We start from the raw sequence: 17,261 nt of genomic DNA on the forward strand, positions 1-17,261 counted from the left end.
CCTCGGGGCTCCTCTGGCCCCCGCTGCGCTGTGGTTCTGGGCTCCTGTCCTGGTCTACCTCTGCTCTCTGCCCTGTGGGCACGCTCTTTGCCGCCTCCCCACAAGGAGGCCCGCCCCACGCTGGGCAGCTGCTGGGGGTGGGGAAAGGGCTTCCACGTGCCAGGCTCAGCACTGGCTTTCGGGCTAGGACCAAGGGAGCCACAGAAAGTCCTAGAAACTTAAGGGGGCCCTTGAAGGAGGAAGAGGACGCTCAGGACAGAGTGGAAAGGCCTTCTCAGCTCAGGGAAGGACAGGTGCAGAGGCCCGGGCGGCCTGGGGCGGGAGCGGACGGGGGCGCGGCGGGAGGCCAGGCCAGAGCAGGGGCCTTGTTCTGCATTGCTGCCTCCTAGTGCCCAGGATTGCACCTGCTTGTAGCTCTGAGATGCAATGGATACAGTGTCGCCCGCCCACCCTGCTTCGGGGCCTATCGCCCACCACCACTGCCAAGGCAGCGGGACCCTCCCAGAAGCGTCTGTGATCACCTCAGCGCTGCCCGGCCCCATGCTACCTTCTCGTCCGAACCTCCTCGCGTGTGGGTCCAGGAGTCCTGTGGCCACCGGGCCCTTGCACAAGGTGTTGCTGCTGCCAGGTGCACCCTTCCTCAGGGCAGCCCCTAACCTCTCCCAGACAAGGGGAGGCTCCCCTCTCTGTTCCAGCTGGCGGGGCCCGGCGTCTCTTCCCTAGCACCCGGGCCTCCATCATCTCACACCAGCAGGGACAGGAGCGTCGCAGTACACGGCTCCCTGATGTCCCCCTCGACGAGCTGGAACACGGAGGGGAGGCAGGGGGCGGGGTCGGGCACAGCTTGCTCATAGCAGCTTTTGTTGGAATTCCCATTTGCCAGAAGAGTAAACTGAGGCTCAGAGAAGTGAGGTCACGTGGCCAAGGCCACACAACAGTAAGTGGCCGAGCCGGTTCCCTCCCAAGGGGATCCGCACACGCTGCTCCACACTGGTGGCTGCGGCCCCTGCCTGGGCCGGGCTTCGCTCCCCCACCACGGGGCCGCGCTGACATTCATCAACACCAGCTCTGCGAAGGGTTTAATTAACTTCCTGTTGCAATGGGGGGATAATGAGTTTTAAGCACCACGTGACTCTGTAAGGAGGTCAAACGGCAGTGAGGATGTCAAAATAAATTAAGTTAGGAATCAGGAGGCCACCCGGGGGAGGGACAGGGGAGGGGACCAGACGGCGCTGCCTGGGCCGCCCTTGGCAGCAGGCTGCTGCATCGCGGTGCAGTGGGGCCTTGGAGATGGGGCTCAGGCTGTGGGCCCGCCGCTGGGACCCCATCTGATCGGCGCTGCTCCCCCCTGGGATGTCTGGGGGACAGAGAGAACCGGCTGGGGGCTGGGCCCACGGGGATCTCCTCCGGGCCTTGGTGACCAGCATCTGTGACCAGCGTCTCTGACGTCCCAGGACACTAAGGCTCTGGCCCAAGGACGGTCCTCTGGTGTTGTGAGGGCCGCCCTTCCATGCAGCTGCCCGAGTGTGGCCCACTGACCCGGCCAGGCCGTGTTGGGTGCAGACAGGAAACATTATCTGGGTATTTCCCAATCTCCGAGGGTTGGGGTCATGTGGTCATATCACCAGATAGGAAATACACACGTCCCGTTTGCCTCCCTCCTTCCTTTCTCCTTCTCCACTTCTCCCTCCCTCCACTCCTGTCCTGCACCCTCCACCCACCTCCCTCCTCCCCCTCAAGCATGCAGGGAGCCCCTACTTGAGGCGCCGCGGGTACAAGGGGGAAAACGGCGCGTCTTGTGGCGTCTGCAGGAGTGTATGGGGTCCGCTACCACGGCCCACAGCTGGTTACGGAGCCACAAAGAGGAAGAAGGGCTGTTTGGGCAAAGGGCTGAGGGAGGGGAGGGGGCAGCCTGAGGCTGGCTGAGGGCAGAGGCTCCAGACAGGGCCAGGGAGCCCCTGCTGCGCAGGCCACAGTCCTGAGCCCTCGGAGAGTCTCAGAATGTTGGGGCTGGAAAAGTTTTGGGCGATTATTGTGCCCATTTGATGGTTGGGGGTGCTGAGGTCTCCAGGGGATGGTGGCAAACCTGACGCTTCCAGCTCCCGCCCGAGCTTGCCCCACGAGGCAGAGCACACTGGCCTCTGCCCCGGGCCCTAGAAACGGGGTGCAGTTTGTTCAAGCCTGGCCAAAGCCCCGGGAAGGCCCGTCCTGCCCCCTCCCGCCTGGGGGCTCCAGGGAGGAGGCCACACTGTGTAGTCAGTGAGGGAGGTGCTGTCCTCTGGGAAAGAGGTCGTGGCCTTGGGTGCCCGGGCCCAGAGTGGCTGGGAAGGAGAGAGAGCCCCGAGGGGCCATCACCCACAGCAGTGCCCTGGGGCTGGAGGGCAGGCTTCCCGGGAAATGACCAGCCTGCTGCCTACGCACTGGACTGGCGGGAAATGGGGGGCTGGAGGGACGCGGCCTCTGGGCTGCACCTCCACAGCCCACATGAGCACATTCACAGATGACATGGCAGGGCCCTGGAGCCCCCAAGTCCCTTTCTCTTATGGGAGTGCTTCAGGTGCTGGGGAGCACCCTGAGTGCAAGGATTCGTGTCTCCCCTGGTGGCCATTTGCTCCTGAGACTGTCTCTGTGGGTCCCTCGTAACCCCGAGTCCTCCCACTGTGTGAGCATGGCCGCTGACCCTTGTCCGGGAGACGGGACTCTCTGAAGGGCTGCAGCGCCGGGAGCTTAGGGAGGCCCGGGTGTGCCGTGGGAAGCTCCCCCTTACGGGGCCTGGGGGAGGGGGTGCCTGCCATGCCAGCCTCTGGTGGCTGTCCATGGCTCCCCCCTGCCCGCTCCTGAGTCCGGGTGCTTGCGCACCCCGTCCTGCACCTGCACCCCTCACCCGGCCCTGGGGACCATCAGTCCTGCCCTGTCTCCAGCTGGTGGGGCTGAGGGGTTGGTGGGTCAGGCTTTGGGCCCAGTGCAGAATGCAATTGAACAATGCAGCCATTTATGTAATCTTGCTAACACATGCTCCCAGCCGCCCCCCTGCCTGCCTGGGGACAGCACCCCGGGGTGGGGGTGGGGGGGTTGGCCCTGTGGTCACTGGGTGGGTGGGCGCGATGGCTTCCTAGAAGGGACGGTCCAGGCCCTCGGGGCCCAGGGCCTTGGGCTGCTCCCACCCCAGCCTTCTCCGGTGTTTGCGGGGCCTACTCCCGTGGCTCACACGGAAGCTTCAGGGCGCCCGCCCTGGGCCCTCCTGACGGCCAGGCCCCCTAAGCGGAGCAGCGGGTCGGGGTGGGGTGGGAGGAGCTGCGCTAAGGGTGTGTCTCTGAGCCTGGGGGCGAGGCTGGGGTGGGCGTGTCTTCCGTGTTGGCACGCGGGAGCTGACGGGCACAGGGCACCCTGTCCCTAGGGCTGGAGGCTCCTTCGCCCCCGCAACCCAGCTGGGCCGATGCTGCCACCTGCTGGCCAGGCGGCGTTGTGCACATCTGACTCCCAATCGGGGGAGGGGCCTGCAATTTCCCACGTTCCCAGCGACCTGGAGGCTCAGATCCCTGGCTGTCCCAGGTATGAGGAGCTGAACAGGGACCTCTGCATCCCCAAATCACCAGATGCTTGTTCTCAAATGGCTCCGACAGCTCGGACTCACTCCACCCCAGCCCCAAACTCCACTCCTGTGCCCCCCCTCATCTGAGGCCCTGCCACAGAGACCCCCAAGGAGACCAAACCCCCAACTCATGACAGAATCTGTCCAGAGGCCACCCCGCCGAAGCAGGGGCTGCATGTAGCTCATTGCCCAGCACACAGTATGCACGCAAATATGAAATGGATGGCCCGGGACCCCTTCCCTGAGACCCTGGAGACAGACAGCCCAGCGCTGGGGATGCACAGCCAGAAGGGTGCTGCTGGCCAAGGGAGGTGAATGGGGGTGGTGGGGACCCTGTGGGCTTGGGCAGAGGTGCTGAGACCCCCCCTTATGGCTTCACGTGGGGGCCACCCTCCCCGAGGTTCCCCTCCTCCCCCTGCACACACTGCTGGGCGCTGCTCTGAGGCCCCCTCGCACCCCAGCCCAGACGGCCATCAGGGGCAGGACACGGATGGGTGCTTGACTCTGGACAGCCTGGCCTGCCCTCCGGGCACTTGTCCTGGACACCGGGGTCTCTGACAGTTGTCTTCGGGACATGGTGGGCCCCGGGGTCTGAGCAGTTCCCTTCGGTGGGGTGGTGTCTCTGGCTTTGACTCTTTGTACTAACTACCTTTGCTGCCTTCCCGGGTCCCCTAAACTGAGCCGTGCTAATAACTTCCTGACACTTTATCTCTCCCGCTCTGATCCCTGAGGGCCTCTGCAGTGAGGCTTCGGAAACGCTGCTAAATGCCACGGGAAGAGGCCCGGGGAAGCTGGTGGGGTTGCAGGGCTGTGGGGGCGGCTCTGCAGGGCCACATGGCCCTGGTAACAGGACAGAAGTGCAGCTAAAGCCACCGAGGCAGGGGCAGGTGGGAGGTCAGACAGCACCGCCACAGGCTTTCCGTGAGCAGCGAGGCTGCATTTAACAGGACGAGGGCACAAAGTTCTGCGCAGTACGCCTCGGTTGCCATGTTTTATTTGTCAGCTCTAAAGGCATTGTGAGTGGCACACAGCACCTTCTAGAAAGGCAATCTGGGCCCAATTTGGTCTCTTTCAAAATACCAAAATAAACACTTTTGACACACATTGCACCCAAGGTAAAAAAGGAAAAACAGCCACACAAACCATGGACCTCAGAGATGCCTAAGGACAGAAGAAAGGCTCTCCTGCCTCCTTTGGAGACACGATTCCATAAGCAGGAGGTGCGTGCCAACCCCTGGGTCCTGTCAGTGCACGAGACGCCCCGGCCCTAAGCGTCCCACCCGCTGCTCCCCCGACCGTGACCGTGACTATGGGGCCTGCCAGAGGCCGTGAGCCAGTGAAAGACTTGTCAGGGCCACTGGTGCTGGTGGGCCTGGTGCAGCGCCCGTCTCTCCCCACCCCCAGGTGAAACACACCGAGGAAGCCTGAATTCACATTACAACATGAAATAGCACCGGAAATTCAGAGTAAAATTGCTGGTCCTCAAAGCGGAGAGCTCCTTGTGGGAGAAAGGCTCTAGGAAAGGGCAGCCGCAGAGGCAGGGTGCCTGGGGAGGAAGAGCCGGCGGGGCTGGCCGATGAGTGGCTTTCTCCGCCTTCCAGCTGGGAACCCAGTCCCCAGGGGTCAAGTGCACTGGAGACAGTGGCCAGCACCACTCTGTGGCCGCAGCAGCCTGGCCGGTGGCCTACTGGCTCACAGCTCTCCCAGAGGGAGAGCGCAGCCCTGGAACGTGGCTTCTAAGCAATTCCACCAACAGCAGCAACAAGACGAAGGGAGCCATCTGACCAGAGGCCGCCTCAGCTCACTCCCCTGCTAGCTCACAGGAGGGAGGACCCTGTGCAAACCTTCAGACGAAGCGTCTGGGGTGTACTGTGCCTTGGCAAGGGGGCACACAGGGCAGGGGGCTGCCTCCGCCTCCAGTGCTAGGTACCGAGAAAAGAGCTGTATGGTCTCAAAGGGGCTGCAGCTGGCCCAGCCCTCATGCTCGCCTTCTACCTAGAAAGGGATTGCTGTCCACCCCAGGCCCTGCTCAGAGCGCCACAGTCTCAGCCCTCATACCAAACTCTGAGCATTTGCATGAGGCAAGTGGATTTACACGTGGCCACCGGCCCAACACCCTTAGAGAACTGAGGTTTGTCAGCACAGCCGGGAGCCCCCACTTGCTGGGTTGATCCAAGACCAGCTGCCAGGTACTCACTCATGTCTATAGATTACTCTGAAGGGTCTTTCTTTAGAGGGATCTTGAAGCTGGTGAGTCTCTGCCCAAAGAGCTGGCTGAGGAGGTCATTCTGAGACTCGGCGGTCCGGCAGGTACGGGGCTTGGCAGATTCAGCACCGTGGACAGCTCTGTCCCTCTTGGGGGTCCTGTGCAGGGGTCTCCCCTGGGGGCAGGCCTTGCCCTGCCCCTCCCTGGGGCGCCTGCAGTCCCCAAAGGTGTGGCCCGGCCCCACCTGCCGCTGTTGCTCATAGAGCTGGGGTGGCATCGTGCCCTTCCGGCTACTGGGCCTGGCTTTGGCGGGGAGCACGCGGCTGGGCGTCGCCTGCTTCCGGGGGGCCCGTGCGGGCTTGTCGGGGACCAGGTGGGCTCTCCCCAAGCTCCTCACACTTTCACTCTTGGCTGGCCCTGGGGCCCGGCCCTTCCTCTTCTTCTCACTGATCTCCCCATCTTCCCTGGGGCCCAGGCTCCCCTGGGGCCCCTGGTCAGCAGCTTCCTTTGGCCCCTTGGGAGAGCCCTTGGCTGGGGCCCGAGGAGGATGCTTGTCTGGGGCGGGGCCCTGGCCTGGGCAGCTGGGCTTGGCTGGGGTGGTGGCTGTCTCACTCTGGAGCTGCCCGCTGGCCGGCTGGGGCTGGCTGCCCCCCGCTGTCTTGGTGCTGTGCCGTGGGCCCCCCCTACCCTGGGAGCTGGGGCTCGGCTTGGCTTTGGGGATGGTGGGCTTCGGCCTGTCCTCAGTGCTCTGGGCTGGCTCTCGAGCCGTGGGACGAGCCCCAGGCTCCTTCGGCTGCATGGGGACCTTGGGAGCTTTGCCGGCAGTGGACAAAACTGACCTGTCCTTTGACAAACTCTGGCAGCCCAAAGCCTTGGTGGCACTACCTTTGTGGGAGGGGTCCCCTGTACTCGCATCAGGCAGCATGGGGCATGGGGACACCTTCTTCTTCGGGGACAGGGACGGGGCTTCCAGGCCATGCTCAGGGGCACATTTGCCAGAGGCACTTGAGGTCCTGCCTCTCCCTGAGAATGGGCCAGCAGCCCTCTTTACCTCTCCATCTGGGCCTCTGGCCCCTGGCCGGGGCAAAGAGCCCCCCAGAGGGAGAGCCTGCGGGAGAAGAGGCCCAGGGCCGCCCGGAGAAGCCTCATCCTCGGAGCTCTCTAGGGCTCCATCCGGCTTGTGGCCATCTTTGCCATCGGCAGAGGCCGCCGGAAAAGGAGACAGAGCCGGGGGCAGGAGCTCCTGGAGGTCAGAGGGCAGATCGCCCCCTGTGACCGGGTGGCCCACAAGGTCTACAGGCCTCTCTGGGGTCCTGGGCTGCCCCTTGGTGGTTCCAGGAGCCGCCTCTGGGCAGGGCTGCAGCAGGGCTGGGAGCGACCCCTCGCTTGGGACAGGACAGGACAGAGGCCTGTCGGCGCCGGGCCCCGGAGGGCTGCTGGGCGGGGCCACCTTGCGCCGTTTGCTGGGCAGGGTGCCCTCGCGGGCCGGGGCCCTCTGCGTGGGGGCACCGGGTCTCCGAACGCCGCGGAACGTGAACGGCTGCTGCCCCTTCCGCAGGTGTTTGTCCATGTGCCGGTCGAACTGCTCCTTCTTGGCAAAGGTGTAGTTGCAGGAGCTGCAGACGAAGGACCTCTTGCTGATGTGCGTGACGTTGGCGCAGAGCTCGCAGGCGTAGAGCGGGGTGTGCTGCAGCTCCCGCTCCTCCCTCGCCCCGTGCTCCCCGGCCAGGTGCGCACGCAGCTCCTGGGGCTCGGCGTAGACCCGCGGGCACTGGGGGCACAGGTAGACGCGCTGAGGGCTGTGCACCGCCAGGTGGCGCTGCAGCTTGAACGGCTTGGGGAAGCGCTTCCCGCAGTGGTGGCAGTCTCGGGAGGGGTCTTTGCAGCCCTCGTGCACGTGCGCGGACACGGCTCGGAGGAGGGGCTCGCCGTGGGGGCAGGGGGCAGCGGACAGGCTGGGGGACGTCTTGGCGGAGCCGCTCAGAGGGCTGCGGTCCGCCAAAGTCCCAGCTGGGGCTGCGGCGCCATCTTGGTTTGGAAGGTTGGCGGGGGCCTTGGGTTTCACCCTCTCCCTCCCGGACTCTTTCCCGGCTTCGGTCTGCTGCCCCGACGCCTCTGCGGGGCCCCCGTTTGCCTTGCCAATGGAGCGCTTGCCCCCACTGGGCCTGGACGCCTGTCCCACGACGCTGCCCAGGAAGTGAGTGCCAGTGCCGTCCCCCTCCCAGTCCCCCAGAGTCCTCCGCGCCTGCCCCTTGCGGGCGAAGCGCAGGGCGTGCTCCCGCAGGTGCTCGTTGTACATCCAGACGTCGGCCACCTCCCTCAGGCACATGCCGCAGGCCCAGCGCCCCGCCTTGCTCTGCGCGTGCTTCTCCTGCAGGTGCTGGCGCAGCAGGTCCCGCGAGCGGAACCTGCGCTCCACGCACATGTAGCAGGTGGGCGGTGGCGAGGGGCTGTGGGCCAGCTTGTGCAGGTCCAGTTCGCCCAGGCCGCGGAAGCGCTGGAAGCACACCTTGCACTTGAACGCTGCCCTCCTGGCCTTGGGGTGCCGCTCCCTGCCCGCAGCCCCTCCTGCTCCCGCTGCATCCTGTGCCCTTTGGTTCTGTGGCTCCTGGGAGCTCACTGTGGCCCCGAAGCCTAAGAAGCTGGGGCTGGGGATGCCCACGGGGTCTTCGCAGGGTCCCAGGAAGCACAGATCTTGTACCTCCAGTTTGGCACTGAGCATCTCAAGATCCACGGCGTTCCCGGCAAGCCCGCTGTCATAGTGTTCTCGCTCCAGGTCAGGGGGCTCCGGGCTCACGTCTCCCAGAGAGGGGGCCATCTCTTCGCTGGCGGTCTGAAGCTCCAGGTCTCGCCAAGCCGCTGGGACCATGTGCAGTTCGGGGATGTTCTCTGATGGGTGGTCCTCGCTGCAGCCGTGGGGCCCGTCCTCCGAACAGGCCACCTCTGGGACAGGCTCCGGGGCCCACAGGCTGGGGCTGAGGGCCCAGGGGTCAATGCCAGGCACCTTGCTCAGGAGGCCCTCCAGGAGGAAGGAGTCCGGCAGACCCGTGGCCTCGTCACCCCATGGGTGCTCGTGTGAAAGGCAGAGTGAGCCCGAGTCGCTGAGGTCTGTGGGCAGGTGGGCGGAGGCCAGCAAGCTGACACCCCCCGCCTCACCTTGGGGCTCTAGCGTGGGTGGGGCCGGGGGCTGCTTACAGCGCTTCCCGTAGACCCGAGGGTTCTTCTTCCGGGTCAGACGGCCACCCGAAGGGAAGAGCTCAGAAAAGGAGGCCTCGTCATCAAACACACTCGGCGGGTCCCCGAGGCCCGGGCTGGGGGCTTCGGGAGCAGCGCCCTCCTCCTCCCGGAGCCTGGCCTGTGCTTTCTGGTGGAGCAGGGGGCCCTGGGGCCAGCTGCTGCTGGAGCCATCCACAGGGGTGCAGGTCTCAGGAGGGGCGGGGGGGCACGAGGGGGGCTCACGCACCTCCCTACTGCCTGGCCTTGACCCACCCTTGGCTGCTCTGCTGTTCCCTGCAGGCTCAGACCTGGCTGCCCCCGACGGCTCTTTGTAGATGCCTGACGGCCTGGTCTCCTTGGGTCCCCAGCACCCCCTCGCCAAGACCTCCTTCCGTCCCCCCGGCCTGTTCCCAGGAGGCCCCGCCTCCAGCCCCCCCGGAGGGGCCATGCGATCCCGGGGTGACTTCCGTGCTGGCGTCTCCTCTGGGTCTGTGCCCTCCACGCCCTCCACCACCGGGGGCCAGGAGGCATCCGTGTCAGGTGCTTGGCTGCCTGGAGGCCTCAGGGAACTGGAAGTGACAGTGGATGGGTCCCAGCGGAATCGGTCTGTGATGACACCGGGAGAGATGGGAGGGCCACTCCCCTCCCGGGACCTTCTTGCTCTGGGCTTTCTCGCCTTTTCTTGTGATTTCTCCGCTGGCCTGCTGGGGACGTCCGTGAGCGCTCTGCCCCGCCTCTGGCCTCCTCCTCTCTCTGTCTGTTTGGGACAAGGCTCCTCCTTTACCAGCCGGTCCTGTCTCCTGGGCACTGCAGGCCTTCCGTCCGCTCCCGGCTCGGCCAGGCCTGGGGGGTGCGGCTCCAGGCTAGGGGTACAGCCTGGTGTTCCCAGAAGGCTGAACCCCTCCCCACCAGATCCCTCGGACACCTGGGGACCCAACCTCTCCGCAGGAGCCTCTGCGCCCGGGTCAGGAGGTGGCCTGAGGATGTGGCTGGGGCCACTCAGTGCCTGCCTCATTCTCTCCTTCCCAGGTGCCCTGCGGCTTTTCTTCCCGGGGGGCTGGCTCGCCGGGTTCTGGGGAGCGGGCGGGGCCGGGGGGCTCGGCGGGGAGGCAGCACCCCTGTGCGGCCCGTGCTTCCTGGCTCTGTGGCGGCTCAGGCCCGGCCCGGAGCGGAAGGAGGCTGCGCACACCTCACAGGTCACGGGCCGCCTGCCGGGGGCTCGGTCCTTCCAGTGGCCATTTTCTGTGGACACAGGCTTCTTTTTAAAGCCACGAGGCTCTTGTCTGGTGCCCTGGGAGTGGAGGGGGTCCCTCCGGGGTGTGTGGTGGACATTTCCGAGGCTCTGGGGAGAGCCGGGTCTGGGGTCACTGGCTGTGCGGCTGGGAGATGGGACCCTGCCCTGGCGGAGCTCTGTTGGGGGGCAGGGAGCTGGGGGAATTCCACTGCCCTCCTGAGATGCCTTCGTCCCCGCAGAGGGGCTGGCCCCCCCCTGCCCTTCCTGGCAGCCGTAGGAATCTGGCTCAGGGGTCCCCCACGTGGAAGGGTCAGCAGGCAGAGCAGGGACACCCTGGCCTGGGGGGTCCGAGGAGGGGGATCCCGTGGGCATCCCGCTGCGGCTGGTGTGGGGTGCGGCTCGCCTGCAGGGCTGGTCTAGCCTGCCGGCTGGCCCCATGCTATCAGGGGCAGGGATGCCAGGAGGAGAGGTGGCCCTCACTGGGGGAGGAGGGGTGGCCGAGGCAGGAGATCTCCTTGGCTTCTCTTTTCTGGAATCCTCTAGAGGTCCTGAGGTGCTGCCTTCGGGGTGGTCCTCCCCCTGGGCAGGAGTGAAGACACCGATGAAGCTGGGCTGGCCCAAGGGAGGGTCTTCTGGGGGGCTCTGGTCCCCCGGGAGAGACTGGGGGGCCAGGCTTTCCTTGAAGCCACAGGGGCTTGTCCTCAGAGACGGGGGCGCTGCGGGCGCATCTGTGGTGGCCGGGGTGCAGGCTGCCTTGTGGGGAGGTGCCCCGGCAGGAGAATGGGCAGGTGGGAGCCGTGGACTGGGAGGGTCCTTGCGGCATGGACGTGCCGGGAGCAGCCCGGTCCGCTCACCTGAAGAGGGGTCTTCCTGGGGCAGCTGCCCCGGCCCAGGCGGCATGGTGGTGGCTGCAGGAGGGGATAAGGGTGCACCGCTGGCCCGGCCCCTGACCAGGGGTGCTAGGCTGGCTGCCTCCTCTGAGGTCGGGGTCCCTGGCCCATTGTGGGCATGGGCTGCTACCAAAGGCTCTGCATCACAGAAGGTGGGCCCTGGGGTGGCCCTTGTTTCTTTCTGAAGGCCCAAGACACCCCCATTTCCCTGGAGCTGTGCCCCTGGGTGGTCTGCGCCCCCAGCCGGTACGGCCGGGGCGGCTGCAGGATCAGCATGGACTGGGAGCAGGCTGTCCGCCCCCCCCAGGCTCCCCGGCTTCTCCGGCTGCGGTCCACTCGCTCTGCCTTGGCCCTGCGGTTTCTCAGCCCGGCTGCATGAGCCCAGATGTCCATCAGCCTCGGGCCCAAGCTGACATCCGGCCACTGCAGGGACGGCTGTCATCCGTACCCCCCCTGGGACGTCCTGGGTGGGGCTGCAGGCCGTGTCCCCCCCCTGCACACTGTCCCCTTCCAGATCTGAGGGCTCAGTGCGCTGAGGGCTCCGGGCATCAGCGGAGGGGGGCCCCTGTGAGCCCAGGGCGTCCTTCCCAGCAGCTCTGGCCACCAGGAGCTGGAGTTGATGCAGGGGGCTTGTGGCTGGGACCTGGGGCCTCCTGCCGGGACTGGTGTCGGGCACACAGGCAGGACCGGGGAGGGCCTCCGCGGGCACAAGCTCCTCGTTAGCCTGGAGGCCGGGGCTCCCCGCCCCAGGGTGGGGAAGGCCTGCTCTGCTGCCAGAGGATCCCTTGGGGGCATCGCTGTGACTGTCACCGCGGGCTGCGGTGGCGCCCCGAGATGCTTCCAGCCTGGGGGGCTCTAGGTGGGGCCCGGGTGCCTGTGTGCAGGGCAGGAACAGCTGGGTGTCGCTCTGGTGCGCCCCGGTGGCCCGGCTATTTTTGGAGAGAAGAGGTTCACGGTGCGGGCTGCCCTCTGCTAAGCTCCTCACGTCTGATGGAGGTTTGAATGGTTCTCTAGAGCCAGACAGAGAGGCTTCCGGGTGGACCCCGCCGTCCCCTTCTGCTGTGGGGGGGCCTGGCTCAGAGACACTGGGGCTCTGCCCCGCTCGGAAGCTTCTGGGGGCCCCGGACAGCGCATCTGCAGGCGCCCGGGGGAAAGGGGCTGCTTCTCCCGGGTGGGATGAGGGCCCCTCCCCCCGAGTGCTCCTCAGCGTCCCTTCTGTGGCGGCCACTGCAGCGCCTGCCCCTTCTGGGCGCAGACTCAATTCCCCAAGACTGGTGAGGTCGGCCTCAGACTTGGGGAAGGTGTCCCCGGGGGGCAAGACGGCCTGGGGGGAGGGCAGGGGGGCCCCTGTGCCCGTGTGCCCAGCCACACACGGCAGCTCTGGGGCCTCGGGCGCACCTTTACTCTGTAGCTGACTTTCCAATTCGGCGACCAGCCTTTTGATTTCAAGTTCATCTTCAGACAGGTTCCCCATGAAAGCACCGCCACATTCGCTGACCTTGCTGGGCAGAGGCGGGGGGCCGGCAGCCTCTGTGCCTTCAGCGGGGCCCTTCCCGCGGAACGCCTTCTCCCCCAGGAGGTCAGGAAGGTGGCTGGCCAGCACGGGGGGCTCCTCCAGCAGGGTCCAGCCCTTGTCGGGCAGAAACGGGGAGTATGGTGGCTCTAACTGGGGTCTCCTTGGCAGAGGGGGGAGGCCGCTTCCGGACAGGCTGCTGTAGATTGGCGGCTCCAGTCTGTCCACAGGCAGCCCTGGGAAGAGGGGTGTGGGCTCCAAGGTCAGTGGCGGCGATTTGGCCCCGCCTGGGCCCACTCGGATGGCGTAGGACGGATCCCTGGGTGGTTTGGGCTCCAGGGAACCGGGGCCCATGGCCTCCTGGGGAAGGGGCACGCCGCTGGTGGGCGGAGCGTCCGACGCTAAGGGCTTGGAGTACAGGTCTTGGAAATAGCCAGGCAGGTCTTTGGGTCCAAGGAACAACTTGCTGGGGGTGCCGCTGAAGGGCTGGGATCTCTTTTTGGCAAACGGAACCCCCACAGAGTCTCCATTAAAAAGAGCAGAGTCACAACCAAGATGAGGGGTCTTCAAAAACAGGACGCCAGATTCAAGGTCGGCGGTGTCGGCAACAGGCACCAGCAATTCTCCTGGTGGGTAGGCGGGGGGGCCCTCTCCGTCCCGGGAGACGGGCGGCTCTGCACACCGGGCAGCGCCGGGCAGGCTGCCTGCACCCGCGGCTGGCGGGCTCCCATGGCACACCTGGGCGTTCCCTCTGCCGGGCGCTGGGGCGGGAACGTTCAGGGCGTCTGGGGGGAGCTTCTCAGCGGGTTCAGAGCTCTTGCTGTCTTGGGGGCAGTCCGGGGCTGGATGGTTCTCCTCGGGGGCCTGCACCAGGTGCTTAGGGCCTCCCTCCTGCGGGCCTGGGCTCGGGGAGCCCCTGTCCTTTGCAGCCTCCGGCCTCACGACCTTCCTGGGTTTCTGCCGCCCTGGATCCTCCTTGGGACCCGGGGCCACATCCCCTTCCTTCTGCCTGGCGCCCCGGCGCCACCGCCGGCAGCCATGGCGGGGCCGGCCTCTGAGGCGGGAGCCCCGGGGCCGCGAAACTTCCTCCTCCTCAGACTCTGAGGCGCATGTGAGCTCTTGGGGGCCTACATCTGCACTGCCGGGTGCTGGCCCCGGGGACCCCGGGGGGCAGAGCCCGCCCTGGCCCTGCCCCCCGGGCTGCTTGTTCTTCTGCAGGACAATCTTGTGGATGAGCTCCTTGCTCCAGGTTCCGCCCTGCAGCTGCCTCCGCCCGGAGGCCTTCCCGGGGGAGTGCCGCAGGCGCTGGGAGCTCCTGGTCTCCACGGGCAGGGCCTGTCTGGCCAGAGCTCCCTGGCTCTTGGGGGCCTGGGTCCGGAGGTCCCGGAGGCAGGGCAGGGACGGCTCAGCCCTGTGGCCTTTCCTCCTCTGCCTCGGGCGAGTGGCTCTGGGGCCCTTGCGGCTCTTGGTGGTGCTTGGTGTGCCCAGCTCTTTCTGGAACAACTTAAACCGCTTCCCTCTCCTGTGCTGGCCAGCCGGGCCGGCCCCATCTGCGTCCACGGGCGCTGGGCCCAGGGAACGGGTCTGGGGCCTGCTGCGGGCCGGGGGGCTCCCGCGCCCAGGTCGGGCGCCCGGGGGCTCTGGCGGGGTGGCCCCGGCTGGGAGCGCGGCCTGGGCCTTACTCTCTGGCGCTGTCCCCACCCTGGTCCTGGAGGGCTGCCCGGCACCAGGGCCTCTGGGTCCAGAAGGCTCCTCGTCAGCGAAGACGTCGATAAAGCTGCTGTCGATCTCGGGGTTGTCCGACTGGTACCCCAGGCCGTTGAGCGCCTCAGTGATGAGACTGTCCAGCTTGGCGTCGTCCTCCAGGTCCAGGCCTGCCGCGGGCAGCGGGAAGGGGGCGGCGGCCAGGCCCGGCAGGAAACTGGTCCTCAAGGGGTCATCTTTGCCGTCAGCCCGGACATCCCCGGTGGGCAGGAAGGGGGCTGCCTTGGTGTGGCCGAGCAGGCCGGGGCTCCCGCTGCCTGGAGCTCTGGGGACGGCGGGCGGCCCCGGGGGCTGCTGGGGGACGTCCTTGGCCCTGGCCCTGAGCGCGCTGCAGAACTGCCGGTGCCCCAGGAAGGCGGCCAGGCTGCCGTAGTTCTGGTCACACTGCCGGCAGGTGAGCAGCACGTCCAGCTGGTCCAGGCTGGCGCTGCTGAGGGGGAAGTGGTGGGCGGGGTAGGGGGGTGGCTCCCGGGGGAAGCCCTCCAGCCCTGCGCTGCCCCCCTCGGGGCCTGTGCCGGGAAACGGGGCCTCCTCCAGGCATTTGAAGGTGCCCTCGGCCCCCAGCCCGTCTGTGGGGGAAGGGAAGGCTCTGAGGGGCTCTGGCTGGTAGTGAATGGGGATGGTGTGTGAGGGCTCGGGGGATGGGTAGGGGCTGCGGGTCTCCTGGGCAGGAGGGGGCCGATGGAAGAAGCTGGAGGGCCCAAGAGGGCCGGGCAGCTGGCCCTCCTCCGAGCTGGGGTTGGCCGGGCTGCTGGGCAGGGGGGAGAGTGACGAGCAGGAGCTGCTGCTGGCCGTGTTGGCGGCAGGCGAGGGCAGCGGGGACTGGCAGGGAGAGGCGGCCACCACCCTGGGAGGGGGCAGGCCGGGGGCCCCCCGGGGGGAGACCTGGGGCTGGGCCACCGTGAAGAACAGGGGCCGGGCTGCAGGGTCCTTCAGCCCGTTGTGGGCAAACAGCCCGGGGGAGCCGACGCCCTGCTGGCCCGGGCTGCTTCTCAGCAGCGCCAGCTTCTCCCCTTGCCCGGCTGTCTTGCCTGCAGCAGCGCCCAGGGCTCCCTGGCTGCCCCCCTGCCACTCCGGGCCCCCTGGGGGGAAAGGCAGCCGGCTCAGCACCTCCACTGGGTGGGGGCTGGGCCCGGCAGTTGGGAGCACCTGGGGCCAGGTCAGAGGGGGACTCTGGGGGAGGCCGAGGCTCTGGCCTAGGCCGGGCTGGCCTTCAAAGAATGCATTCCTGGCCGTGGCCGGGGGGCCCAGGGGAGGCGTGGGGTAAGGGGCGGCAGCACGGTCCCACAGCGGGGGCAGTCTGGTGGGCAGCGGCCCTGGAGCGGCCAGCTCCGTGTCCAGAGACCTGGGGCTGGAGCTCACTCCACTGGCTCCGGGGCTCCCGTAGGCCTGCCCGGGAAAGTGCCTCTGTGGCAAAGAGTTCGGGGGCCCCCTGGGGCTCCCCAGCCCCTCGTGGGCCGAAGTCGGCCTTTCAGGAAGTGCTTTGGTCAGGCTCTTGTGCAAACTGTCCGGAAAGGGGGCTGTGGTCTCCAAGAAGGGGCTGGGGGCCAGGTGAGCAGCACCAGGTTGTGGGGCAGCGCAGCCGAGGTCACCGGGGGGCTCGAAGCCGGGCTGCCCTGGATAGCAGGGTGGGGGCTGGGGAGCGGGAAGGCTGGGCAGGGGGAAGGCCGTGCCCGCCTCCTCCGGCCAAGCTCCCTGGGGCTGATGGAAGGCGAACACCAGCGCTCTCTCTGAGAACTCAGGCTGGGCCGTGCCCTCGAGGAAGGCTTTGGGGCCGGACCCACGCAGAGCCAGGAAAGGGAGCTGGAAGGGGGCCACCCCGGGGCCGTCCCCTTTAGGAAAAGGCTCTGGTTTGGCAGGAGGGACCCCGAATCTAGCACCTGGGAAGCTGTTGTTAACAGCGGGAGGCCAGGCGTTGGCCCCGCCGCCCGGGGGCTCCGAATAGGGGGCTGGCAGGCCAGGGTTGGCACCACTGCTTGGGGGGGCCCTGAGGGGCGGGGGCCCGGAGGCGGCATTTGGTGAGGTATAGTTGGTGGAGGTAAAGCTGGAGGGGGCCTCCTGGAAGCACCTTTGGAAACTGAGCTCTTCTGGGGCCTCTGCCTCTGGGGCCTCGGGGTCCTTGCACGGTGGGCCCTCAGGAGTCTCGTCCAGAGCGGGTGTGGCCGGGGAGCCGGAGAGGGTCCCAGTGCAGAGCTGCTGGGGGCTGCCGTCTGTGCTGCTGGCCTGTGTGCGGCTCCTCCCTGGCGGGGCCCGGGGGCCACCTCCCTCCCCCGGGACACTGCTCCGGGACGGGGTTCTTGGGGGTGGGGCCTTGGGCTCTCCTGTCCCACCGGCCTGCCACTGCTGGGTTTCTGGAGGCCCCCCAGCCGGGGCCCCACTGCCTGTGGCCTTGCTGGTCCTGCTGGCTGGGATGCCGTCCTCACTGGGGGGGTGGGAGGGGCCCCCCGTGCCCCCGGCCCCCGGGCAGGGCTGCAGGTCTCGGGTCATGGGTGCGGGCGGCGCTCTGCGGGGCTGCTCCCCAGGCATGGCCCCTCTGTCCGGGCGCTGGGAGGACGCGGTGCGCCGAGGGGGGCCCTGGAGAAGACTGCTCTCATGGTCCTGAATGGGGCCTGCAAAGAAAGCGCAGGGTAAGGGGAGGCTGTGGCCGCCGGGGGCCCAAGCAGCTGCACAGAGGTGACCTGTGCCTCACAGGGGAGGGAGCGGGCTCCTGCCAGACTGAGGGAGGGCTCCCTTCGTGGGGGACAGCATCCCAGAAGAGCCCTGGCCACCCTCAGAGCAGCCCCGCTAGGTGTGGGCCAGGCCACAGTGGGGGTGGAGCACAGAGGTCCTGTGCCTGGCCTGGGATG

The 17,261-nt window shown here is 67.3% G+C and overlaps 1 protein-coding gene across 1 annotated transcript; it reads right to left on the reverse strand.

Annotated features, from left to right (window-relative positions):
* Positions 1–4,570: 4,570 nt before the first annotated feature.
* ZNF469 (zinc finger protein 469) lies at positions 4,571–16,941 on the reverse strand. The gene has a single exon (XM_029925342.1). It carries the CDS (start codon positions 16,939–16,941, stop codon positions 5,803–5,805), a length of 11,139 nt encoding a protein of 3,712 aa, XP_029781202.1. The 3' UTR covers positions 4,571–5,802.
* Positions 16,942–17,261: the final 320 nt, after the last annotated feature.

The sequence above is a fragment of the Suricata suricatta genome, chromosome 16 (assembly GCF_006229205.1).
Source record: "Suricata suricatta isolate VVHF042 chromosome 16, meerkat_22Aug2017_6uvM2_HiC, whole genome shotgun sequence".
NCBI classification, from domain to species: domain Eukaryota; kingdom Metazoa; phylum Chordata; class Mammalia; order Carnivora; family Herpestidae; genus Suricata; species Suricata suricatta.